The 27,386-nt window shown below is 37.9% G+C and overlaps 2 protein-coding genes across 5 annotated transcripts in view; one reads left to right on the plus strand and one right to left on the minus strand.

The window, feature by feature from the left end:
* syne2b (spectrin repeat containing, nuclear envelope 2b) overlaps window positions 1-5,438 on the plus strand; it is a 296,242-nt gene extending 290,804 nt beyond the window's left edge. Inside the window, exons 118-122 of the mRNA XM_072916123.1 lie at window positions 1-62; window positions 145-273; window positions 492-677; window positions 751-800; window positions 4,749-5,438. The exon at window positions 1-62 is cut by the window's left edge and continues 139 nt beyond it. Of these exons, the coding sequence (XP_072772224.1) occupies window positions 1-62; window positions 145-273; window positions 492-677; window positions 751-800; window positions 4,749-4,947 (626 nt within the window). The 3' untranslated portion in view covers window positions 4,948-5,438. The remainder of the gene's footprint in view (window positions 63-144; window positions 274-491; window positions 678-750; window positions 801-4,748) is intronic.
* A 1,573-nt stretch (window positions 5,439-7,011) lies between these two features.
* The window catches only part of esr2b (estrogen receptor 2b), a 64,424-nt gene continuing 44,049 nt past the window's right edge, over window positions 7,012-27,386 (minus strand). For all 4 annotated transcript variants that reach the window (XM_072916235.1, XM_072916234.1, XM_061987510.2 and 1 more), the window contains exons 5-10: window positions 21,244-21,564; window positions 19,903-20,041; window positions 16,362-16,495; window positions 11,875-12,058; window positions 7,981-8,223; window positions 7,012-7,919 (exon numbers count right to left, since the gene is read on the minus strand). In XM_072916235.1, the coding sequence (XP_072772336.1) occupies window positions 7,838-7,919; window positions 7,981-8,223; window positions 11,875-12,058; window positions 16,362-16,495; window positions 19,903-20,041; window positions 21,244-21,564 (1,103 nt within the window). In that variant the 3' untranslated portion in view covers window positions 7,012-7,837. The remainder of the gene's footprint in view (window positions 7,920-7,980; window positions 8,224-11,874; window positions 12,059-16,361; window positions 16,496-19,902; window positions 20,042-21,243; window positions 21,565-27,386) is intronic.

A 27,386-nucleotide genomic window follows, 5' to 3' on the forward strand; every position in this document is an offset into this window, starting at 1 on the left:
AGGCGTGCGGCGCTCTGGCGCGCTGGGAGGCCACGCTGCACGCCGCGCTCATGCAGTGTCAGGTGACTAAAACGCCGCCGTCAGCGGACAGCTAGTGGCGCTGACGTCACCGCCTCTGACCCCCCTGGGTGGCATTCTGTGCAGGAGTTCCACCAGACGCTGCACTCGCTGCTGGCGTGGTTGGCTCAGGCGGAGGGCAAACTGGGCGACATCGGCGCACGGCGGCACGATGTGTCGCACGCCGTCCGGATGGAACAATGGCACGCACTCACGGTAAGACATTCAAGAAATCCTTAACGTTTCCCCCTGAGGCCAATCAAAGCCAAGTGTCCAAATCGTGCTCCAGGTCATCCAGCAGCTGAAAAATGTAATTGCTGGATAGAAAACGTTGTGAGGATTCAGCACCTGTTCATACTTTGAGGCTTGAGCGTGTTGAGACTTTTGTTTTTTTTTGGAAACCTCTGACCCTCGCTCACCGTCGCCCCCTGCAGGCCCTCCAGGAGGAAATGAGCGCCCGGCAGTCTGAGGTGTGGTCCCTGCAGGCCGTGGCCACGCAGCTCCTCCTGGAGGCCGAGGACAGCCTGGAGGCCAAGGAGAAAGTCCACATCATCGGCAACAAGCTGCGTCTCCTCCTGAGGGACGCCCACGCGCTCCACGCCGCCATGCGGCAACACCCGGTGAGGACGCTTTGTCCGGCGGCGACCTGTTGGATAAATGCTTGTGATGTGTGATGCTTACTTTGTGCTCCAGGGGGAAGAGGAGCGAGCAGCAGGACAAGGAGAGACACACCCGAGAAGACGGTATGTACGCCATTTTACTACACGTATACCGCAAACAAATGTTTTTCCATATATTAGCTGCACCAAACTATAAGCCGCATATACATATATGTTGTGAAATGAGTTATTTACAGAGAAATATTCTGTAAATGTTTATTTACATACCTTAATTGTTTCCAAACGGTGTCTGTAACAAGGCAGTAAAACAGTTGATCAAACAAAACAGAAGTCGTCGTCATGGACCCACTAGGACTCACTATCTCCAATCAGCTTAACAGACTCAATAACTCCACGCTGACGTTTTGGTGAATTTACTGAGGGATTAGTGAAAGTGAAACAATACGAAAAGAATGCCGTTGTAAGTTAATTATACTAACAAAGACACTTGTAAACGTGTTAGCATATTAGCTAATGCTAACAACGCTAGTTTGATTACATTACAATAGCATGTACAAATATGCATGAAAACACTCCTACAGACATCACACATGATGTAGTTATATTGTAAAACTTACAAATGTTGCTTGGAGTGATGAATGAAAAATCTATACGAGTAGGAAAAATATATAATAAATGGACAAAAAAATGTGTGTAAAAAAAAATAGAAGTCAAACAAAAAATGTGGAAAAAAAAGTAAAACAAATGAATAGTGGAGGATGTACAAAGATGAACAAAAATATGTACAAACTAAATATTTACATACACATACAGAAATTGACACAAAGTATAAAACATGAAAAATTGACAAAAAAAATCGAAAAAATACTTGACAATTTAATAAATAGGCAAAAATGAACAATAATGTAGAAGCATGTACAAAGATGAACAAAAATTTAAAAAAATATAAAAACAGCAGTTTACAAAGATGTGTAAAAATATAACAAAATAATTCTACAAATGTATAGAAATATAAAGAAATCGACAATAGTTAAACAAAATGTTTAAAAGTTAAAAACAAAGAAGCAAATTTGACCAAAAAAAATCTAAACAATAATTGACAATTTAATAAACCAGCAAAAATTTGTCAAAAAATATTAACACAAAAGGACGCAAATGAACTAGCATGTACAAAGATTAACAAAAATTTAAAAAATTATAAAAACAGCAGTTTACAAAGATGTGTAAAAATAGCAAAATAATTACACAAATTTATAGAAGTATAAAGAAATCGACAATAATTAAACAAAATGTTTAAAAGTAAAAAAAAAATTAATCAAAATGACAAAAAAAAAATCAAAAAAATAATTGACAATTTAATAAATCAGCAAAAATGTGTCAAAAAAAATAAAACGAATGGACGCAAATGAACAATAATGTAGAAGCATGTACAAAGATGAACGAAAATTTACAAAAATATAAAAACAGCAGTTTACAAAGATGTGTAAAAATATAACAAAAATAATTACACAAATTTATAGAAATATAAAGACATCGACAATAATTAAACAAAATGTTTAAAAGTTAAAAAAATAAGCTAATTTGACAAAAATAAATCTAAAAAATAATTGACAATTTAATAAATCAGCAAAAATGTGTCAAAAAATAAAACAAATGGACGCAAATTAACAATAATGTAGAAGCATGTACAAAGATGAACACAAATGTACACAAATGAAAAATATAGACACAAGTTAAACATTTGACAAAAATGAACTAAAAAGAACAAATATTAAAGATTTGGCAAAAATGACAAACATTTACAAAATGGGCAAATATTGGTGGAATAACACAAAAATGGACACAAATGAACAATAATGTACACAGATGAACCCAATTTTACAAGAATTGACACAATTTAAAAACAAAAAAAATGACAACAATTGGAAACTTTACAAAATGGAGAAACATTGGTCAAATAGCACAACAATGGTCACACGTGAACAATAATGTACAAAGATGAACACAAATTTACAAAACTTGACAAAGAGGAACACCAATGGACAAACTGTAAAAAATAAAATATTAATGGCCAAACAAATATTAAAACATGGACAAAAATTTAAAAAAAAAAAAAAAAAAATCCCAAATTTACAAAATAGGAAAAAACTGACAATAATTTATTAAATGGGGATAATGTGTCAAAAAGTTCAACAAATGAACACAACTGAACATTAATGTAGAAGCATGTAAAAAAGATAAACAAATGGTACATAAAAAATGGACACAAGTTAAAATTTGACAAAAAAATGACTAAAAGGAACAAAACTAGGCAAAAATGAAACAAAATGACAACAATAGAAAACAATGAAAAGACTTGACAGAAAAGGAAATAAAATACATAATGGAGAAAAATGGTTAACTAGCCAAAAAATTTACACAAATGAACAATATTGTACAAAGATGAACACCATTTTACAAAAATGGACAAAAGCTAACATCTTGACAAAAAGGAAAAAATGGATAAACATTCAACAAACTAAAAAAAATTGCCAAAAAATATTAAAACATGGACCAAAAAGACCATTTACAAAATAGAAAAAAACGCAGAATTGAAAGACTGACAATAATTTATTAAATAGCAAAACATGTGTAAAAGGTCAAACAAATTAACACAACTGAACAATAATGTGGAAGCAGGTAAAAAAGATAAACATGTAGTTAAAAATTTGACAAAAAATGACTAAAAGGAACAAAAATGAAACAAAATGACAATAATTGAAAAAAATGAAAAGATGACAGAAAAGACAAAAATGTACACTATGGAGGAAAAATTGGTGAACTAGCACAAAAATGGAAAATAATGTACAAAGATGAACAAAATTTTACAAAACTTGACAAAGCGGAACAAAAATGGACCAACATTTAACAAACTGTAAAAAAAATGGCCAAACAAAAATTAAAACATGGACAAAAGTGAAAAGAAAAATTCCAAAATTGACAAAATAGAAAAAAATAGTGACAATAGTTTATTCAATGAGGAAAATGTGTAAAACAGTCAAACAAATGAACACAACCGAACAATAATGTAGAAACATCTAAAAAAAAAAAAGTACAAAAAAAAAAAAAAAAAATGGACACAAGTTAAAATTTCACAAAAAATTACTAAAAGGAACAAAACTGGACAAAAATTAAACAAAATGATGAAACAATAGAAATAAATGAAATACTTTGGTGAACTAGCACAAAAATGGACATACATGAACAATAATGTACAAAGATGAACACAATTTTACAAAAATGGACAAAAGTTAACAACGTCACAAAAAGGAACAAAAATGGCCAACAATTCAACAAACTATAAAAAAAAATGGCCAAAAAATATCAAAACATGGACCAAGAAAAATAAACATTAAAAATTGACTAAATAGAAAATAACACAGAATAAAAAAAAAAAAAACTGACAATCATTTATTAAATGGGGAAAAAATGTGTAGAATTGATTAACGTGGACCCCGACTTAAACAAGTTGAAAAACGTATTGGGGTGTTACCATTTAGTGGTCAATTGTACGGAATATGTACTGTAATGTGCAATCTACTAATAAAAGTTTCAATCAATCAATTAAACAAGTAAAACAAATGAACACAACTGAACAACAATGTAGAAATATGTAAAAAAGATAAACGTACAAAAATGTTTAAAAAAAAATGGACACAAGTTAAAAATTTGACAAAAAAGAAATAAAATGACAATAAAAAATGAGAAGACTTGACAGAAAAGACAAAAATTAACATAATGGAGAAACATTGGTGAAATAGCACAACAATGGACACAAAGAAACAATAAGGAAACACAATTTTACAAAAATGGCCAAACATTCAACAAACTGTAAAAAACAAAAATGGCCAAAAAGATATACAAAAACAAAAATAGACATATATTAAAGGAATATAATGAAAATGTATTCAGATTTTTTTTTCTATGACGTTCAAAAATCAACAAAAAGAGTCCAACATTTTAAGGAAAGTCTTTCCTCTATATTTGGACTTCCTGTCCCCGTCCCAATACCTTAAATATGCGTGTGTGCAGGGAGACCCCGCCGCCTCGCCACTTCCTGTCCCGCGTGCTGCGGGCGGCTTTCCCGCTGCAGCTTCTTCTGCTGCTGCTGCTGGCGCTGGCCTGCTTGGTGCCGCCGTCCTCCGACGACTCCAGCTGCACGCTGAGCAACAACTTCGCCCGCTCTTTCTACCCCATGCTGAGCTACACCAACGGACCGCCCCCCACATGAGTAAAATATTTTTTATCCACCGCTGGGAAGCCATAAACTCATACTTGCCAACCCTCCCGATTTTCCTGGGAGACTCCCGAATTTCAGTGCCCCTCCCGAAAATCTCCCGGAGCAACCATTCTCCCGATTTCCACCCGGACAACATTATTGGGGGCGTGCCTTAAAGGCACTGCCTTTAGCGTCCTCTACAACCTGTCGTCACGTCCGCTTTTCCTACATACAAACAGCGTGCCGGCCCAGTCACATAATATATGCGGCTTTTACACACACATAAGTGAATGCCATGCATACTTGGTCAACAGCCATACAGGTCACACTGAGGGTGGCCGTATAAACAACTTTAACACTGTTACAAATATGCGCCACACTGTGAACCCACACCAAACAAGAATGACAAACACATTTCGGGAGAACATCTGCACCGTAACACAACAGAACAAATACCCAGAACCCCTTGCAGCACTAACTCTTCCGTGACACTACCATATACACCCCCCCACTACCACCAAACCCGGCCCCCCCAAACCCATCTCCCGAATTCGGAGGTCTCAAGGTTGGCAAGTATGCATAAAGACTACGCTACATTTTATTTTCAACGTTTTTTGTTTTTGTTTTTACGAAACATACGTTTTTTTTGTGTGTGTAAATCGACACTTTTGCGACGAGCCAACGTGGAACTCTTGAATGTCGCACATAGCGACGTCGTGCTCGAATACGACTTTGTTGCTGTGTTTGTGTCACATTTTTTGCGCTAGCTCGTCGAGCTAACGCCTTCCCGGTCGTCGTTTTCTTCTAGCTTCAAAGCGGAAGAACGTTGACGAAGTTTTGATGTTCAAAGTGAATTGTGCTTTACTTCACAAAATGTTTATTTTGCGTTGTTGTTGACGCGCTAACGAGTGTAACCTATTTTTATGGGCTTGCCTCTTTGTGACGTTAAGTTCCTGTTATGAGCTGCTATACAGTGTATGCCTTGAGCTCTTATTTTGTGGAGCGAAAGGTTTTGAAAAGAAAGGAAATATAGTGGTCCTCGTGTAAAACTGGATGGTATAGGCGACATATATACCCCAATTCCAACCCCTGCTTGGCACTCAGCATCAAGGGTTGGAATTGGGGGTTAAATCACCAAAAATGATTCCCGGGCGCGACCACCGCTGCTGCTCACTGCTCCCCTCACCTCCCAGGGGGTGATCAAGGGTGATGGGTCAAATGCAGAGGACAAATTTCACCACACCTAGTGTGTGTGTGACAATCATTGGTACTTTAACTATATAAACCTTCGCTCCACTACAACGTGTCACCACTTCCGCTCGAAGCGCCTTCAAAATAAGAGCTGAAGGCATATACTGTGTAACAGCTTATAACAGGAACTTAACATCACAAAGAGGCAAGTCCATAAAAATAGGTTACCGTATTTTTCGGACTATAAGTCGCAGTTTTTTTTTTTATAGTTTGGCCGGGGGTGCGACTTATACTCAGGAGCGACTTATGTGTGAAATTATTACCGTAAAATATCAAAAAATATTATTTAGCCCATTCACGTAAGAGACTAGACGTATAAGATTTCATGGGATTTAGCGATTATGAGTGACAGATTGTTTGGTAAACGTATAGCATGTTCTATATGTTGTAGTTATTTGAATGACTCTTACCATAATATGTTACGTTAACATACCAGTTGGTTATTTATGCCTCATATAACGTACACTTATTCAGCCTGTTGTTCACTATTCTTTATTTATTTTAAATTGCCTTTCAAATGTCTATTCTTGGTGTTGGCTTTTATCAAATACATTTCCCCAAAAAATGCGACTTATGTTTTTTTCCTTCTTTATTATACATTTTCGGCCGGTGCGTCTTATACTCCGGAGCGACTTATACTCCGAAAAATACGGTACATATCTCATCCAGGGTCAAGATAACAACAAGCGACACTAAGGATAACAGCAGGTTAAACAGTTGTGTGTGCGGGCTTTTTTTTGTTACTCCTGTGAAACACGTATCTTTAACCCCGTCGCTAACGTCGTTTTCCGAAGTCGACCACGAAGAAGACGACGACAAAACGTGTGAAAGGTTTGCATTTATTTGTCACATTTTGAACACAGCATATAGACGTTGACAATAAAACATCGAGGATGTGTGCGTGCGCGACGGCGGAAGTCACTGTAGGCCGAGAACACGTGTTAGCATGCGGGCTATTAGCCGTGCCAAAACAACAACAACAACGACGACGGCACGCACGGCTCAAAGACGTCAAAAAAGAGCACGAGAAACTTGACAATAGAAGCCTCACTTGCAAGAAAAACAGAATTTTCCTTTTCATTTTTTCTCATTTTTTTTCTCATTTTTTCACATTTTTGATGTTTTACAGTGGAAAAAAAAACAGCATGCTAACTTTGTTAGCATCCAACGCTGAGCGCTTTGCTGCGGCTCAGGGTTAAAAAAAAAGAAAGACAAAAAAATAAAAGTCTTATTTAAAAGTGCTGTTTGGTGCAAAATGTAAGAAACATTTCATACAAAATTCATACATTTAGGACCTTTTAAAAAAATATTGAGTCACGATGAAGTGCCCGCGATGTGGAAGTCTCGCTAGTGCTAATTTAAATGCAATTGTTCGGTTAAGCAACTTTTTCATTTCAGATTAAAAATGATTGTAAATGTACACAGTAGGAATAAAACGGCGGCTAACTTTCTGACTTCAAACACGTGTGACGTAACAATCCTTTAACCGGAGTCACGGGGCGGGACGAACAGTTTTGTACAAGGAGCAGAAAAGGCCGCTGTCGTCATGGCAACCTGCCGGCGTGACGACGAGCACGAAGCATTTCTGGAGAGGGAAAAAAAAAACGGATCGACGACGACAAACCGTAGTCACTGCAGGTCGGTCGGCCGTCTAGACGACGCCGGGGATCCCGAAGTCCGTCGTGTCCGCCGAAGACGAGGCGGCGTCCCCCGAGTCCAAAGACCAGGAAAAGCTATGGGGAACAAACACGCTAGCTGGCGTGCTGACAAAACGTGTGCCTACGTCGTACTTACCCGTGAGCGAGGACCACTCTGTGGGCGCCGGCCGCCGTGACGTCCACGCCCCCGGCGGCCGCGGAAGGCGACGGCAAGCGGGGCGGAGCTCGGTGGTCCAGGTAACAGTCCGAGGACGGCGAGGACGGCGACGCCTGGGCGCCGCCGCCGGACGTGTTGGCGTCTAACATCTCTAAGAGGAGGTCGTAGACCAGGACCACGTTCTTCCGCTTCATGCTGGACAGGTGGTCCATCCCCTTGTTGCTATGGAGACGACCACAACGCCATCACCCAGCGAGAAGGCTAAACCAAGCTTGCTAAGGTACCGTAAGGAACTTTTAGCTTCCATGAAATTAGCTGCCATGCTAAGTCTGGAACAATACCATGTATGTGAAAGTACAGTGTTTTCTAGACTATGGCGCGCACCGGGATATAAGCCACACCCGCTAAATTTTGGAAGAAATACATATTTTCCATATATAAACCGCATCGGACTATAAGCCGCAGATACTGTACATACGTTGTTAAATGATTTATTACCTTAATTGCTTCCAAACGGTGTCTGTAACACGGCAGTAAAACGGCCGATCAAACAAAACAGAAGTCATCGTCACGGAGCCACTAGCTGCACGAGCTGGCGCTCCAATCGGCTAAACCAGGGGTCGGCAACCCGCGGCTCCGGAGCCGCATGCGGCTCTTTTTAATCACTCTGATGCGGCTCAGCTGCATACTTGCCGACCCTCCCGATTTTCCCGGGAGATTTCTGTGCCTCTCGCAGAAAACTCCCGGGATTTATATTCTCCGATTTTCACCCTAACAATAATAATAAGGGTGTGCCATAATGGTACAGCATTTAGCGCCCTCTTCAATCTGTACCAACAGCGTGCCAGCCCAGATTTTTGTTGTATGCATCTTCTACTTGCACACATAAGTGACAGCAAGGCATACTTGGTCAACAGCCACACAGGTTACACTGACGGTGGCCATATAAAACAACTTTAAGACTCTTACTAATAATGCGCCACACTTTGAACCAAAACCAAACAAGAATGACAAACACATTTCGGGAGAACATCTGCACCTTAATACAACATAAACACACCAGAACAAATACCCAGAATCCCGTGCAGCCCTGACTATTCCGGGCTACGTTATACACCCCGCCCCCACCCCAACCCTGCTCCCCCACACATCAACCCCCCCCCCCCCCCCCCCCCCCCCCCCCCCCCTCCGTGCGTCGGTTGAGGTGGGTGGGGTTTGGTAGCGGGGGTGTATAATGTAGCCCAGAAGAGTTAGGGCTGCATGGGATTCTGGGTATTTGTTCTGTTGTGTTTATGTTGTGTTACGGTGCAGATGTTTTCCCGAAATGTGTTTGTCATTCTTGTTTGCTGTGGGTTCACAGTGTGGCGCATTATTAGTAAGAGTGTTAAAGTTTTTTTTATACCGCCACCGTCAGTGTAACCTGTGTGGTTGTTGACCAAGTATGCCTTGCTGTCACTTACGTGAGGCTGGACTGGCACGCTGGTTGTAGTAGGCGTCCGAAAGAATAGTTGCCCTGAAATTCATAGTCTGCCGGACTAATTGGGAGGGTTGACAAGTATAACGCTGTCAAGCGCCATCCATATAAAACTCGCGGGCCGCACTAACATTCGATTTTCATATTAAGGTGTGAGCCACGTGTCTAAGACCCTTGGTTTATACATAGCACAAAGCAAAAAAAAAAATGCAGAGTTATTTCATTTTAAATTTCAAAAGATTTGTGTGGCTCCCATTGTTTTCTTTAATTTGTGAAACTGGTCAAAATGGCTCTTTGACTGGTAAAGGTTGCCGACCCCTGGACTAAACAGATGTTTTGGTTAATTTTTGAAGGAAAAAAAAGGACACCGTTGTAAGTAAACGCGTTAGCTAACGACGTTAGCTTTCATTACTTTAGCACGTAAAAAAATGAATGAGAGCACTCCTACAGACATCACACATGGGACGGTTAAGCAAGTATAAACAGTTTTAGTTATATTATAAACCTTACAAACGTTGCTTGGAGTGATGAATAAAGAATCCCTAAGAGTAGAAACGCTATGGACAGCTAGACGACTGAACAGCACTCCGGTTGAAGGGGGAAAAAAAAAAAAAAGGCACTACCGATAAATGGAAGGACACACAAATTGTATAAAGTTATTTCCATAAATCCATAAATTAGCCGCGCCGTCTTATAAGCCGCAGGGTTCAAAGTGTAGGAAAAAATAGTAGCGGCTTACAGTTGTGCTCATAAGTTTACATACCCTGGGAGAAGTTATGATTTCTTGGCCATTCTTCAGAGAATATGAATGATAACACAAAAACATTTCTTCCACTCATGCTTAATGGTTGTGTGAAGCTATTTATTGGCAAAACAACTCTTTTTAAATCAAAATGACAAAAGAAAGTACCCAAATGACCCTGATCAAAAGTTGACATACCCCAGTGACTTTGATCTGATAACATGCACAAAAGTTGACACTAACAGGTTTTGAATGGCTAATCAAGGTTCCAATCCTCACCTGTGACCTGTTTGTTTGTAATGAATGTGTGTGTATTTAAGGTCAGTGAGTTTCTGGGCTTCTGACAGACCATTGCATCTTTCATCCAGTGCTGCACACATGTTTCTGGATTCTGAGTCATGGGGAAGGCAAAAGAATTGTCAAAGGATCTGCGAGAAAAGGTCATTGAACTGCATAAAACAGGAAAGGGGTATAAAAAGATATCCAAGGAATTGACAATGCCAATCAGCAGTGTTCAAACGCTGATTAAGAATTGGAAAATGAGGGGATTCAGGTAGACCAGCAAAGATGTCAGCCACAACTGCCAGGAAAATTGTTTGAGATGCAAAGAAAAATCCACAAATAACTTCAGCTGAAATACAGGACTCTCTGAAAAATTGTGGTGTGGCAATAAGGAGGCACTTGAAGAAAAAGGGGCTGCATGGTCGAGTCGCCTGAAGAAAGCCATTTCTGCGCAAATGTCACAAAGTATCCCCGCTTACATTACGCCAAACAGCACAGAGACAAGCCTCAAAACTTCTGGAACAAAGTAATTTGGAGTGATGAGACCAAAATTGAACATTTTTGGCCACTCGACCATGCAGCCCATTTTTCTTCAAGTGCCTCCTTATTGTGCATTTTTCAGAGAGTTCTGTATTTCAGCTGAAGTTATTTGTGGATTTTTCTTTGCATCTCGAACAATTTTCCTGGCAGTTGTGGCTGAAATCTTTGCTGGTCTACCTGAATCCCTCATTTTCCACTCCTTAATCAGCGTTTGAACGCTGCTGATTGGCATTGTCAATTCCTTGGATATCTTTTTATACCCCTTTCCTGTTTTATGCAGTTCAATTACCTTTCCTCGCAGATTCTTTGACAATTCTTTTGCCTTCCCCATGACTCAGAATCCAGAAGCATGTGTGCAGCACTGGATGAAATTAAATACACACACACATTAATTACAAACAAACAGGTCACAGGTGAGGATTGGAACCTTGATTAGCCATTCAAACCTGTTTGTGTCAACTTTTGTGCATGTTATCAGATCAAAGTCACTGGGGTATGTCAACTTTTGATCAGGGTCATTTGGGTACTTTCTTTTGTCATTTTGATTTAAAAAGAGTTGTTTGCCAATGAATAGCTTCACACGACCATTAAGCATATCATTCATATTCTCTGAAGAATGGCCAAGAAATCATAAATTCTCCCAGGGTATGTAAACTTATGAGCACAACTGTATAGCCCGGAATTTACGCTATGTTTGTAGCCAACCTTTACAGCATAAAGTGGTTCTTTCCTCACAGCTAGCATGGACTAGTCGCTACAATCTTACCACTAGGGGGTGACACGAACCCCCGGTCTCGGCCGTGGTGTGGGTGGTCGAAGCATAAAAAGAGCGTACCTGACGTGTCGTATGTGCGACAGCAGCATGGTGAGATGACCCAGGCGGAGCGTCTGCTGCTGGCTGCTCAGTCCCATCTTGGAGATGGACCACACCAGGGCGTCGATCACCGAGTCCAGGAGGCCCAGGAGCTTCTTCCTGCTCGCCAACTCCTCCGACGTCTGCGGGGAACTCGTGCACAGATCTGCACCGTGCACACAAATCAATGATTAATAAGTAAAACATACGTCACAATGCTGAACTTCTCTGTGGGTGTATGCTAGTGGCCCCGCCTCCACCCACAGGGACAAAGAACCTTCACTCTGTGTATTTCATCCCATATTATTTAATATTGTTACTACTATGATCAATATTTAATTATGATTATTGGCTGCAATTGCAGACAAAAGCATAAATAGGAGTGTCCTCACAACAGTCAAGTGGGCGGTGCCAGCAAAGAGGGCGGGGCTAATCAGGTGTTGAGAGTAAAAGGTCTCAAAGGATGTTGACACAGGAAGTGTGCAGTGGAAGTAAAGACATAAATAGTGCAATAAAACGAGTAAGTTATACATTTAAGAAGTAGAAGTAAAAAGTGTAGCAAAATGTCAATAATGCAGGTAAGAAGTAGAATGAAAGAAGTAAATAATACATTTTAGAAGTAGTAGTAAAGAAGTAAATATTGTAGAAAACAAGACAAAAGATGTAGTTAGAAAGTGAAGTAAATAATACAGTTAAGAAGTTGAATTAAAGTAGTAAATTGTGTAATAAATAAGCACATAGTGCAGCTAAGAGTAGAAGTTTAACAAGTAAATAGTGAAGTTAAGTAAAGAAGTAACTAGTGTAATAAATAAGTAAACAATGATGTAAAGAAGTAGAAGTAAATTGTTTAGTAAATAAGTAAACAATGCAGTTCAGGAGTGGAAGTAAAAACAAGTAAATAGTTTAATGAGTAAATAATATAATTCAGAAGTAGAAGTAAATAATGAAGTTAGGAAGAAAAAATAATGCAATAAATAAGTCAATAATGCTGTAAGAAGTAGAAGTAAATAGTTGAGTAAATAAGTAAACAATGCAGTTCAGAAGTGGAAGTAAAAAAAAAAAGTAAAGAGTTTAATAAGTAAATAATATAGTTCAGAAGTAGAAGTAAATAATGTAGTTAGGAAGAAGAATTGAAAAAACAGTGCAATAAATAAGTCAATAATGCTGTAAGAAGTAGAAGTAAATAGTTGAGTAAATAAATAAACATCCATCCATCCATTGTCCCGTTCAATGCATTTGAAAAGTGACAGTAAATAAATAGTGTCATAAATTAGTAAATAATGTAGTTAAGAAGTGGAAGTAAATAATGTAGATAGCAAGTAGAATTCAAATGAATTGTGCAAAGAAGTAAAACAAAAGGTAAATAAGTAAAAAATAAATAGTTTAGTAAATACTGTATGTAAACTGCAGTTGTGAAGTTGGACGTGAATCATTAAATAGTGTAATAAATAAGTAAATAATGTCATTAAGAAGTAGAAGTGAATAAGTAAATTGTGTCGTAAACAAGTAAATAATGTAGTTAGGAAGTACATTTAAAGAAATATTGCAGAAGTCTAATTAAAGAAATATTGCAGTAGTCGAATTAAAGAAATAGTGCAAAGACGTAGAAGTATATAGTGCAGTAAATAATTAAATAATGGAGTTAAGAAGTAAAAGTGAAGAAGTAAAGAGTGTAGTAAACAAGTAAATAATGTAGTTAGGAAGTAAATAATGTAGTTAGGAAGTAAATAGTGTAGTTAGGAAGTGGAAGTAGAAAAGTAAATAAGTAAATAATGCAGTTGAGAAGTGGTAGTAAAGACGTAAATATTGCAGTAAATAAGTAAATAATTCAGTTGAAAAGTGGAAGTAAAAAAATAAATAACCAGTTGAGAAGTGGAAGTAGAGGAGTAAATATTGCAGTAAATAATGCAGTAAATAATGCAGTTAAGAAGTGGAAGTACAAAAGTAAATAGTGCAGTAAATAGGTGAATAATGCAGTTAAGAAGTGGAAGTAAAGACATAAATATTGCAGTAAATAATGCAGTTAAGAAGTGGAAGTGAAGACATAAATATTGCAGTAAATAATGCAGTTAAGAAGTGGAAGTGAAGAAGTAAATAGTGCAGTAAATAAGTAAATAATGCAGTTAAGAAGTGGAATTAAAGACATAAATATTGAAGTAAATAATGCAGTTCAGAAGTACAGAAGTAAATAGTGCAGTAAATAAGTAAATAATGCAGTTAAGAAGTGGAAGTAAAGACATAAACATTGCAGTAAATAATGCAGTTCAGAAGTGGAAGTACAGAAGTAAATAGTGCAGTAAATATGTAAATAATGCAGTTAAGAAGTGGAAGTAAAGACATAAATATTGCAGTAAATAAGTAAATAATGCAGTTAAGAAGTGGAAGTAAAGGAGTAAATATTGCAGTAAATAATACAGTTAAGAAGTGAAAATGAAGAAGTAAATATTGCAGTAAATAAGTAAATAATGCAGTTAAGATGTGGAAGTAAAGGAGTAAATATTGCAGTAAATAATACAGTTAAGAAGTGAAAGTGAAGAAGTAAATAGTGCAGTAAATAAGTAAATAATGCAGTCAAGAAGTGGAAGTAAAGAAGTTAATATTGCAGTAAATAAGTAAATAATGCAGTCAAGAAGTGGAAGTAAATGAGTAAATATTGCAGTAAAAAGGCAAAAAAAATACAGTCAAGAAGTGGAAGTAAAAGAGTAAATATTGCATTAAATAAGTAAATAATGCAGTCGAGAAGTGGAAGTAAAAGAGTAAATATTGCAGTAAATAATGCAGTTAAGTGGAAGTAAAGAAGTAAATATTGCAGTAAATATTGCAGTTGAGAAGTGAAAGTAAATAAGTAAATATTGCAGTAAATAAGTAAATAATGCAGTCAAGAAGTGGAAGTAAAGATGTAAATATTGCAGTAAATAACGCTGTTAAGAAGTGGAAGTGAAGAAGTAAATGTTGCAGGAAATAAGTAAATAATGCAGTTAAGAAGTGGAAATAAAGAAGTAAATAGTGTAATAAATAAGTAAGTATGCAGTTAAGAAGTGGAAGTAAAGAAGTAAATGTTGCAGTTAATATGTGAAAATAAATAAGTAAATATTTACTTAAGAAGTAGAAATTAAAAAGTAAATAAGTAAATAATGCAGTAAAAAAGTGGAAGTAAGAAAGTAAATATTGCAGTAAATAATGCAGTTGAGAAGTGAAAGTAAATAAGTAAATATTGCCGTAAATAATGCAGTTAAGAAGTGGAAGTGAATAAGTAAATATTGCAGTAAATAATGCAGTCAAGAAGTGGAAATAAAGGAGTAAATATTGCAGTAAATAAGTAAATAATGCAGTCAAGAAGTGGAAGTAAAGGAGTAAATATTGCAGTAAATAAGTAAAAAATACAGTCAAGAAGTGGAAATAAAGATGTAAATATTGCAGTAAATAAGTAAATAACGCTATTAAGAAGTGGAAGTGAAGAAGTAAATGTTGCAATAAATAAGTAAATAATGCAGTCAAGAAGTGGAAGTAAATAGTGCAGTAAATAGGTAAATGATGCAGTTAAGTGAAGTAAAGCAAATAAGTAAATATTTACTTAAGAAGTGGAAATTAATAAGTAAATAATGCAGTCAAGAAGTGGAAGTAAAGGAGTAAATATTGCAGTAAATAAGTAAAAAAAATACAGTCAAGAAGTGGAAGTAAAAGGAGTAAATATTGCATTAAATAAGTAAATAATGCAGTTAAGAAGTGGAAGTAAATAAGTAAATAGTGCAGTAAATAGGTAAATGATGCAGTTAAGTGAAGTAAAGTAAATAAGTAAATATTTACTTAAGAAGTGGAAATTAAAAAGCAAATAATGCATTTAAGAAGTGGAAGTATATAAGTAAATAGTGCAGTGAATCGGTAAATGATGCAGTTAAGTGAAGTAAAGTAAATAAGTAAATATTTACTTAAGAAGTGGAAACTAAAAAGTAAATAATGCAGTCAAGAAGTGGAAGTAAAAAAGTTAATATTGCAATAAATAAGTAAATAATGCAGTTAAGTGGAAGTAAAGAAGTAAATATTGCAGTAAATAATGCAGTTGAGAAGTGAAAGTAAATAAATAAATATTGCAGTAAATAAGTAAATAATGCAGTCAAGAAGTGGAAGTGAAGAAGTAAATATTGCAGTAAATAAGTAAATAATACAGTTAATAAGTGGAAGTGAAGAAGTTAATATTGCAGTAAATATGTAAATAATGCAGTTAAGAAGTGGAAGTAAAGCAGTAAATATTGCAGTAAATAAGTAAATAATGCAGTTAAGAAGTGGAAGTAAAAAAGTAAATATTGCAGTAAATAATACAGTTGAGAAGTGGAAGTAAATAAGTAAATAGTGCTGTAAATAATGCAGTTAAGAAATGGAAGTAAAGCAGTAAACAATGCAGTTGAGAAGTGGAAGTAAATAAGTAAATAGTGCAGTACATAATGCAGTTGAGAAGTCAAAAGTCTTACTGGAGTTGAGTAGTATCATGGCCTTGAGGCAGACGTACTCTTCACGCTGCAGTTTGAGTTCCCTGAAACGTGAGGTTGCAGCCAGCAGCATGTCAAAGATCTCCATGATGCCTTCAACGCACTGACCCTCCTCCCTGCACAACAATCACAACCATAACAATAGCAACCATGATGCCTTCAACGCACTGACCCTCCTCCCTGCACAACCATAACAATAGTAACTGTGGGATGACAAGTCCAAGGATTACACGTTCATATAAAATTACTTTTCTTTTTTCTTTTTGACAAGTGACTTCCCGATGCTAGCGCCACAACGCCACCTGGCCAAAGTCCGAGGTCATTTTTGGAGATAAAAATGATTGTCGTCAGTTTGGCAGAAGGAAGTGTACCTATCCGTATCTTTGTGCTTCCAAGGTTCCGCGCCGGCGTTTACCGCCAGAACGTGCGGCAGGAGCAAGTGGACGTTTATTGACTGAATAATGAACATTTATGCTGTCTTTAAACACGGCGACTCCCTTCCAGGCATCCATCATTGGTCACATGACTTGTAGAAAATAGAAACATGGCATGAAAGAGCTTTTCCACAAGTTTTTTTTTTTATTTCCTGCAAGTTCATGTTTGAATGCTGAAGAACAGCCAGCAAAATATGCCAGCTGCTAGCATGAATGTTAGCCGCTAATATTAGCGCCAAGCTTAATTAATAATCACACTTCGATGAAGACGCAACCTCGTGGCTAACGCTATTACCTCAATCTCGTTACCTTGCGTAATGACAATAAAGCTGATTCTGATTCTGATTCTGATTAGTTAACTTAAACGTTGTTAGTTAGCTTAAACGTTGTTGGTTAGCTTACACACTGTTAGCTTAAACATTGTTAGTTAGCTTAAACGTTGTTAGTTAGTTTGAACGCTGTTAGTTAGCTTAAATGCTGATAGTAAGCTTAAATGTTATTAGTTAGCTTACACACTGTTAGTTAGCTTAAACGCTGTTAGTTAGCTTAAACGCTGTTAGTTAGCTTAAACATTGCTAGTTAGCTTAAACGCTGTTAGTTAGCTTAAACGCTGTTAGTTAGCTTAAACGTTGTCAGTTAGCTTAAACACTCTTAGTTTAAACGCTGTTAGTTAGTTTAAACGTTGTAAGTTCGCTTACACACTGTTAGTTAGCTTAAATGTTGTTAGTTAGCTTAAACGCTGTAAGTTAGCTTAAACGTTGTTAGTTAGCTTACACACTGTTAGTTAGCTTAAATGTTGTTAGTTAGCTTAAACGCTGTAAGTTAGCTTAAACGTTGTTAGTTAGCTTACACACTGTTAGTTAGCTTAAATGTTGTTAGTTAGCTTAAACACTGTAAGTTAGCTTAAACGTTGTTAGTTAGCTTACACACTGTTAGCTTAAATGTTGTTAGTTAGTTTGAATGCTGTTAGTTAGCTTCAACGCTGTTAGTTAGCTTGAACGCTGATGGTTAGCTTAAATGCTGCTAGTTAGTTTAAACGTTGTTAGTTAGCTTAAACGCTGTTAGTTAGTTTAAACGTTGTTAGTTAGTTTAAACGTTGTTAGTTAGCTTAAACGCTGTTAGCTTAAACGTTGTTGGTTAGCTTAAACGCTGTTAGTTATCTTAAATGCTATTAGTTAACTTAAATGCTGTTAGTTAGCTTAAACGCTGTTAGTTATCTTAAACGTTGTTAGTTAGCTTGAACGCTGTTAGTTAGTTTAAACGCTGTTAGTTAGCTTAAACGCTGTTAGTTAGTTTAAACGCTGTTAGTTAGCTTAAACGCTGTTAGTTAGCTTGAACGTTGTTAGTTAGCTTAAATGCTGTTAGTTAGCTTAAACGCTATTAGTTATCTTAAATGCTGTTAGTTAGCTTAAACTCTGTAAACTATCTTAAACGTTGTTAGTTAGCTTAAATGCTATTAGTTAGCTTAAACGCTGGTAGTTATCTTAAACGCTGTTGGTTAGCCTAAACGTTGTTAGTTAGCTTAAACGCTGTTAGTTAGCTTAAACGCTAACATGAATACGAGAGACTATGGATGTAATGAATATTTCATATCACGTTTATTGTGACCAAAATGTTTGCGGTCTTTTGGTATGTGCACTAAAAGTACTTACAGATACACTGAAATCTTTCAATCAAGTTTTATTTAAAAAATAAAATACGTTCTTGGCAGAAGAAATATTGAAGATTTGTCTTGTTTCTTAAGACTCATATGTGTTTTTTTGAGTGTTTGTTAGGGTTAGGGTTAGGCATTTAAGAGTGTTTTAAAATGGAGGAAGGACGTTTAGGAGTCTTGTATTCATGTTGGCATTCAAGCTAGCTAGCCAGCCATAAGCGGGCTAGTTTGCGCCGCCGTGAAATTAGCACTTTCGCCTGTTCGTGAGTGTATCAAAGTGTGTTTATCCATCACGGTTTTGCGGTAATACAACATTGTTAATGTTTGAAACCGATAATTAATAACCAGTTTGATAAACTTTACTGCAGAAGCAAGCTAGCGCGCTAATGACTGGGTAGTTAGCTTAAACGCTAACATGAATACAAAAGACGATGGATGTAACGGTGTAATGAACATTTTATACCACTGTGACGTTTCCCTCTCGTCCTTTTTTGCGAGCGCACACACGCTAGGACCGCACTCCACGCTACAACTTTTCAGTCTCTTGCGTCTGGAAGCCCCCGCACGACAGTCTCTGCTCCATTGACTTTTCAGTCTTTTTTGGCTTTTTCTTTCCGGCAATGTCCATCAACTGTGTCCGCTCACCAGCGACTCCGACTCCAACCGCGTGTCTCGGTCCGGCTGCTGCTAATGAAGGCGACAGGTGATGAGATAACCAGCCCCAGCTGGGCAATCTACTCACCTGCCGCTGGCTTTGAATGGTAAATGGTAAATGAGTTGTACTTGTATAGCGCTTTTCTACCTTTTTTTTAAGGAACTCAAAGCGCTGTGACACAATTTCCACATTCACCCATTCACACACACATTCACGCACTGATGGCGGGAGCTGCCATGCAAGGCGCTAACCACGACCCATCAGGAGCAAGGGTGAAGTGCCTTCCTCAAGAAAACAACAGACGTGACTAGGATGGTAGAAGTAACCTTCAGATTGCTGGCACGGCCAATCTCCCAACTTCGCCACGCCCTCCTTAGACACCCCGCTCCGCGGCAGGTCCGCAGACCCCGCCCCCCATCCACAACCACGTTTATTGTGACCAAAATGATTGTGGTATTTTTGGTATTTGCACAAAGAGTATTTACACACACTCTGAAATATTTTATTTAAATTTGATTTAAAACACAAAATATTTTCTTGGCAGAAGAAACATTGAAGGTTGTTCTTGCTTCTTCTTTAGTTGTAATTTTTTAAAGATTTTAGAGTGTTTTCAAATGGAGAAAGACGTTAAAGAGTCTTTTTTTTCATGTTAGCGTTCAACCTAGCTAGCCAGCCGTGAAAATGAGCACTATCGCCGGCTCGTACGTTTATCAAAGTGCGTTTATCGATCGCGGTTCCATTTGAATACGACTTGGTAAAAACAACAAAAGGTTAGCTCACCTGTTAAGTTTGAAGTCTGGGGAGAAGATGAGTTTTCCAGGATGGTCCACGGACCTCCACATGAGGCCCAGCATGAGGACCTCCAGCCAGCAGCACTTGAGCAAGTGGATCTGGTCCGACAGACTTAGCTCCACAAAGCCTGAAGAAAAGACGAGGAAGAAGATGTCAGGTTCAAACACTGATGACATCTATTAAACAAGACAAGAAGCAAGGAATTAAACAGAGACAGAATTCAATTTGGCTCAATTTGAAGAGAGACCCATGGACACTGTACGCTCTGGCGAAAGATTGTACGCCTCCTCCTTTATTTGGACTTTCCCTGACAACATGGCAACAGATGCTTCCAAAGGGATGGGGGTCGTAAACAGTGTTGCCTTTGGTTACAGAACAGTTCAAAAGAAAAGGTCGGTTCAAAAAAAGAGGTCGTAAAAGAGTTAAAAAAAGAGGTCGCAAAAGAGTTCAAAAAGAGTTCAAAAAGAGGTTTGTAAAAGAGTTCAAGCAGCTGCTTCCAAAGGGACGTGGGTCGTAAACAGCGTTGCCTTTGGTTACAGAACGGTTCAAAAGAAAAGGTCGGTTCAAAAAAAGAGGTCGTAAAAGAGTTAAAAAAAGAGGTCATAAAAGAGTTAAAAAAAAAGAGGTCGTAAAAGAGTTCAAAAAGAGGTTCGTAAAAGAGTTCAAGCAGGTGCTTCTAAAGGGTCGTGGGTCGTAAACAGCGTTGCCTTTGGTTACAGAACAGTTCAAAAGAAAAGGTTGGTTCAAAAAACGAGGTCGTAAAAGAGTTAAAAAAAAGAGGTCGTAAAAGAGTTAAAAAAGAGGTTTGTAAAAGAGTTCAAGCAGCTGCTTCCAAAGGGACAATGGGTCGTAAACAGCGTTGCCTTTGGTTACAGAACAGTTCAAAGGAAAAGGTCGGTTCAAAAAAGAGGTCGTAAAAGACTTCAAAAAGAGTTCAAAAAGAGGTTTGCAAAAGAGTTCAAAAAAGCGGTGCCTGGAGGGGAGTCGGGCCCTGCTTCCTCTCCGCTTTGTAGTTCTTGGGTCACGACAATATGATTACAATGCATGAAAGAAACAGAACAGCTTCATGTTGCTTCCCATCCTACACAGTGGAGTTTTACAAGCCTTCTTCTTGGTAGGCTCAAAAACATGTGTTTGCTTCTGGCTGGGAACTCATTGAAACACAAAGTTTTTGTGATAACTTAGATAAAATTATTCTAACAGTACCGTTTGACAGTTTTGCAGTTGTTTTTCACCTGCCTAGCCCCCTAACAACAGTCTCTGCACCCTGGGGTCACACCAACAAGCCAACATTTACATTTGGAGGAGTTTCTTGTCCCGGGGTCTTACCTGGGATCTTCTTGGCCCAGCTGATCATGAGGACCAGCTCCTTGTCGGCCAGGTTGGTGAGCGACATCATCATGCTGGCCTCGGTGAAGGGCTTCTTCATGTCCTCCATCAGGTAGATGACGGGCGGCTCCGCCTCCATGATGCGAGAGATGAACTCCTCCGGGCTCATGCTGGACTGCGGCGCTCGCTCCGCCTGCGCCAGCGGCGCCTGCAGGTGGAGGTGCCGCTGGGCCCGGGGAGCCCTGTCTAGACCCCGGGACTGGAGGGACCCTCGGCGGTGGTGGCGGGCCCCACGGTAGCTACAGCGCTCCCGCCTCACTCCTGGAGGTGAAAAATATCAGCAGTCATGAGCAACTACTACTAAAGGGGAGACAATACCAACTTCTGCCTGTAGGGGTCATAAATCATGACATAAGGACTACAAATAAAATGGCGGAATTTAAAATAAAAATGTAAAAAAACGTATATTTACTTTCGGAATTAATTAATTATTTTTTATTATTTTAAATGGCTGCCGGATAGGACGTATATTTACTTTCAGTTTTAATTCTGGCTTAGGCCACGCCCTCTATATGCCCCGAATAGATGGTACATTTAGGCCACGCCCCGTTTTTTGATGTCATTCCCCCCAAAAGTCCCCCCTCAAACCGCTGGTAGCCCCCCTTATTGGATGTTACTTATTACTACTTATTACTAACTCCAAAAAAGATGGCGGACACATTAAAAATCTACAAGAGAAAATACCAACTTCTGCCTGTAGGGGTCACACATCATGACGTAAGGACTACAAATAAAATGGCGGCAATTAAAGAAAACAACAAAAAAAAAAAAAAAGGCGGCCGGATAGGACATATATTTACTTTTGGTTTTTATTCTGTCTTAGGCCACGCCCACTATATGCCCCGCCCACTATATGCCTCGAATAGATTGTACATTTAGGCCACGCCCCGTTTTTTACGTCATTTCCCCTTTCCTGAAATCCCCCCTTAAAAACCTCCACTAGCCCCCCTTATTAGATGTTACTTATTACTACTAACTACAGAAAAGATGGCGGACACATTAAAAAACTACTAGAGAAAATACCAACTTCTACCTGTAGGGGTCACACATCATGACGTAAGACTACAAATAAAATGGCGGAATTACTATATATATATATATATATATATATATATATTTATTTTTTTTTTTTTTTTTTTTTTTTTATGGCAGCCGGATAGGACATATATTTACTTTCAGTTTTAGGCCACGCCCACTATATCCCCTGAACAGATGGTACATTTAGGCCACGCCCTATTTTTTATGTCATTCCCCCTCCTGAAAATCCCCCCTCAAACCTCCGCTAGCCCCCCTTGTTAGATGTTACTTATTACTACTAACTACAAAAAAGATAGCGGACACATTAAAACTCTACCAGAGAAAATACCAACTTCTGCCTGTAGGGGTCACACATCATGACGTAAGGACTACAAATAAAATGGCGGAATTACTATCTATATATATATATATATATATATATATATATATATATATATATATTTTTTTTTTTTTTAATGGCAGCCGGATAGGACGTATATTTACTTTTGGTTTTAGGCCATGCCCACTATATCCCCTGAACAGATGGTACATTTAGGCCACGCCCTATTTTTTACGTCATTCCCCCTCCTGAAAATCCCCCCTCAAACCGCTGCTAGCCCCCCTTATTAGATGTTACTTATTACTACTAACTACAGAAAAGATAGCGGACACATTAAAACTCTACCAGAGAAAATACCAACTTCTGCCTGTAGGGGTCACACATCATGACGTAAGGACTACAAATAAAATGGCGGAATTAAAAAAAAAATATGTAAAAAAAATGGCGTCCGGAAAGGACGTGTATTTACTTTCGGTTTTAACTCTGGCTTAGGCCAAGCCCACTATATCCGCACAATAATTCACACCAATACACACTAATATACACACAAATGCTAATATACACACAAACACACATGAAAATACACACTCATACACACAAATACACACACAAATACTAATATACACACAAATACACAAGAATGCACCCCAATGCACACTAATATACACATCAATACATACTAATATACACACTCATACACAAGAATGCACCCCAATGCACACTAATATACACATCAATACATACTAATATACGCACTCATACACAAGAATGCACCCCGATACACACTAATATACACACTCATACACACAAATACTAATATACACACTAATACACAAGAATGCACCCCAATACACACTAATATACACATCAATACACACTAATATACACACTCATACACACAAATACTAATATACACACTAATACACAAGAATGTACACTATTATACACAAATACTAATATACACACTAATACACAAGAATGCACACTATTATACACAAATACTAATATACACACTAATACACAAGAATGCACACCACTACACACAAGTATTAATATACACGCTAATACACACACACACACACACACACACACACACACGCTACGTCATTCCCCCCTCAAACCTCCGCTAGCCCCCCTTATTAGATGTTACTTATTACCACTAACTACAAGAAAGATGGCGGACACATTAAAAATCTACCAGAGAAAATACCAACTTCTGCCTGTAGGGGTCACACATCATGACGTAAGGACTACAAATAAAATGGCGGAATCTAAAAAAAAAAAAAAACATTTAAATGGCGGCCGGATAGGTCGTATATTTACTTTTGTTTTTAACTCTGGCTTAGGCCACGCCCACTATATTCCCTGAATAGATGGTACATTTAGGCCACGCCCCATTTTTTACATCATTCCCCCCTCAAACCTCTGCTAGCCCCCCTTATTAGATGTTACTTTTTACTACTAACTACAAAAAAGATGGCGGACATATTAAAAATCTACTAGAGAAAATACCAACTTCTGCCTGTAGGGGTCACACATCATGACGTAAGGACTACAAATAAAATGGCGGAAATCAGAGAAAATAAAAAACAAAACAAAAAGGCGGCCGGATAGGAGGTATATTTACTTTCGGTTTTAACTCTGGCTTAGGCCACGCCCACTATATCCCCTAAACAGGTGGTACATTTAGGCCACGCCCCGTTTTTTATGTCATTCCCCCCTCAAACCGCTGCTAGCCCCCCTTATTAGATGTTGCTTATTACTACTAAGTACAAAAAAGATGGCGGACACATTAAAAAACTACAAGAGAAAATACCAACTTCTGCCTGTAGGGGTCACACATCATGACGTAAGGACTACAAATAAAATGGCATAATCAAAAAAAAAAAAAGTCAAAAAAATGGCGGCCGGAAAGGACGTATATTTACTTACGGTTTTAATTCTGGTTTAGGCCACGCCCACTATATGCCCTGAACAGATCGTCCATTTAGGCCACGCCCTATTTTTCATGTCATTTCCCCCCTCCTGAAAATCCCCCCTCAAACCTCCGCTAGCCCCCCTTATTAGATGTTACTTATTACTACTAAGTACAAAAAAGATGGCGGACACGTTAAAAAACTACCAGAGAAAATACCAACTTCTGCCTGTAGGGGTCACACATCATGACGTAAGGACTACAAATAAAATGGCATAATCAAAAAAAAAAAATGTCAAAAAAATGGCGGCCGGAAAGGACGTATATTTACTTACGGTTTTAATTCTGGTTTAGGCCACGCCCACTATATGCCCTGAACAGATCGTCCATTTAGGCCACGCCCTATTTTTCATGTCATTTCCCCCCTCCTGAAAATCCCCCCTCAAACCTCTGCTAGCCCCCCTTATTAGATGTTACTTATTAATACGAACTACAAAAAAGATGGCGGACACTTTAAAAAACTACAAGAGAAAATACCAACTTCTGCCTGTAGGGGTCACACATCATGACGTAAGGACTACAAATAAAATGGCGGAATATTTTTTATTTTTTTTAAAGGCCGGATAGGACGTTTATTTACTTTCGGTTTTGATTCTGTCTTAGGCCATGCCCACTATATTCCTCGATTAAATGGTACATTTAGGCCACGCCTTGTTTTTACGTCATTCCCCCCTCAAACCTCCGCTAGCCCCCCTTATTAGATGTTACTTATTACTACTAACTACAAGAAAGATGGCGGACACATTCAAAATCTAACAGAGAAAATACCAACTTCTGCCTGTAGGGGTCACACATCATGACGTAAAAACTGCAAATAAAATGGCGGAATTAATTAAAAAAAAATGGCGGCCGGATAGGACGTATATTTACTTTTGGTTTTAATTATGGCTTAGGCCACGCCCACTATATCCCCTGAACAGGTGGTACATTTAGGCCATGCCCCGTTTTTTACGTCATTTCCCCCCTCAAACCTCTGCTAGCCCCCCTTATTAGATGTTGCTTATTACTACTAACTACAAAAAAGATGGCGGACACATTAAAAAACTACAAGAGAAAATAACAACTTCTGCCTGTAGGGGTCACACATCATGATGTAAGGACTACAAATAAAATGGCAGGATTTAAAAAAAAAAGTTTAAAAAAAATGGCGGCCGGATAGGACGTATATTTACTTTTGGTTTTAACTCTGGCTTAGGCCACGCCCACTATATCCCCTGAATAGATGGTACATTTAGGCCACGCCCCGTTTTTTACGTCATTCCCCCCTCAAACCTCCGCTAGCCCCCCTTATTAGATGTTGCTTATTACTACTAACTACAAAAAAGATAGCGGACATATTAAAAATCTACTAGAGAAAATACCAACTTCTGCCTGTAGGGGTCACACATCATGACGTAAGGACTACAAATAAAATGGCGGAATTAAATTATTATTATTTTTTTTTTAAATGGCAGCCAGATAGGACGTATATTTAGTTTTGGTTTTAACTCTGGCTTAGGCCACACCCACTATATCCGCACAATAATTTACACTAATATACACACAAATACTAATATACACACAAATACACATGAATATACACACTCATACACACAAATACACACACAGATACACACTAATACACACAAATACACAAGAATGCACACCACTACACACAAATACTAATATACACACTAATACACGAGAATGCACCCCAATACACACTAATATACACATCAATACATACTAATATACACACTAATACACAAGAATGCACCCCAATACACACTAATATATACATCAATACACACTAATATACACACTCATACACACAAATACTAATATACACACTAATACACAAGAATGCACCCCAATACACACTAATATACACATCAATACACACTAATATACACACTCATACACACAAATACTAATATACACACTAATATACAAGAATGCACACTATTATACAAAAATACTAATATACACACTAATACACAAGAATGCACACTATTATACACAAATACTAATATACACACTAATACACAAGAATGCACCCCGATACACACTAATATATACATCAATACAGACTAATATACACACTCATACACACAAATACACAAGAATGCACCCCAATACACACTAATATACACATCAATACACACTAATATACACACTCATACACACAAATACTAATATACACAATAATACACAAGAATGCACACTATTATACACAAATACTAATGTACACACTAATACACAAGAATGCACACTATTATACACAAATACTAATATACACACTAATACACAAGAATGCACACTATTATACACAAATACTAATATACACACTAATACACAAGAATGCACACTATTATACACAAATACTAATATACACACTAATACACAAGAATGCACACCACTACACACAAGTATTAATATACACGCTAATACACACACGCACACACACACACACACACACGCTATGTCATTCCCCCCTCAAACCTCTGCTAGCCCCCCTTATTAGATGTTACTTATTACTACTAACTACAAAAAAGATAGCGGACACATTAAAAAACTACCAGAGAAAATACCAACTTCTGCCTGTAGGGGTCACACATCATGACGTAAGGACTACAAATAAAATGGCGGAATCTAAAAAAAAATAAAAACATTTAAATGGCGGCCGGATAGGTCGTATATTTACTTTTGTTTTTAACTCTGGCTTAGGCCACGCCCACTATATTCCCTGAATAGATGGTACATTTAGGCCAC

Source organism: Nerophis lumbriciformis, linkage group LG26, assembly GCF_033978685.3.
Source record: "Nerophis lumbriciformis linkage group LG26, RoL_Nlum_v2.1, whole genome shotgun sequence".
NCBI lineage: Eukaryota > Metazoa > Chordata > Actinopteri > Syngnathiformes > Syngnathidae > Nerophis > Nerophis lumbriciformis.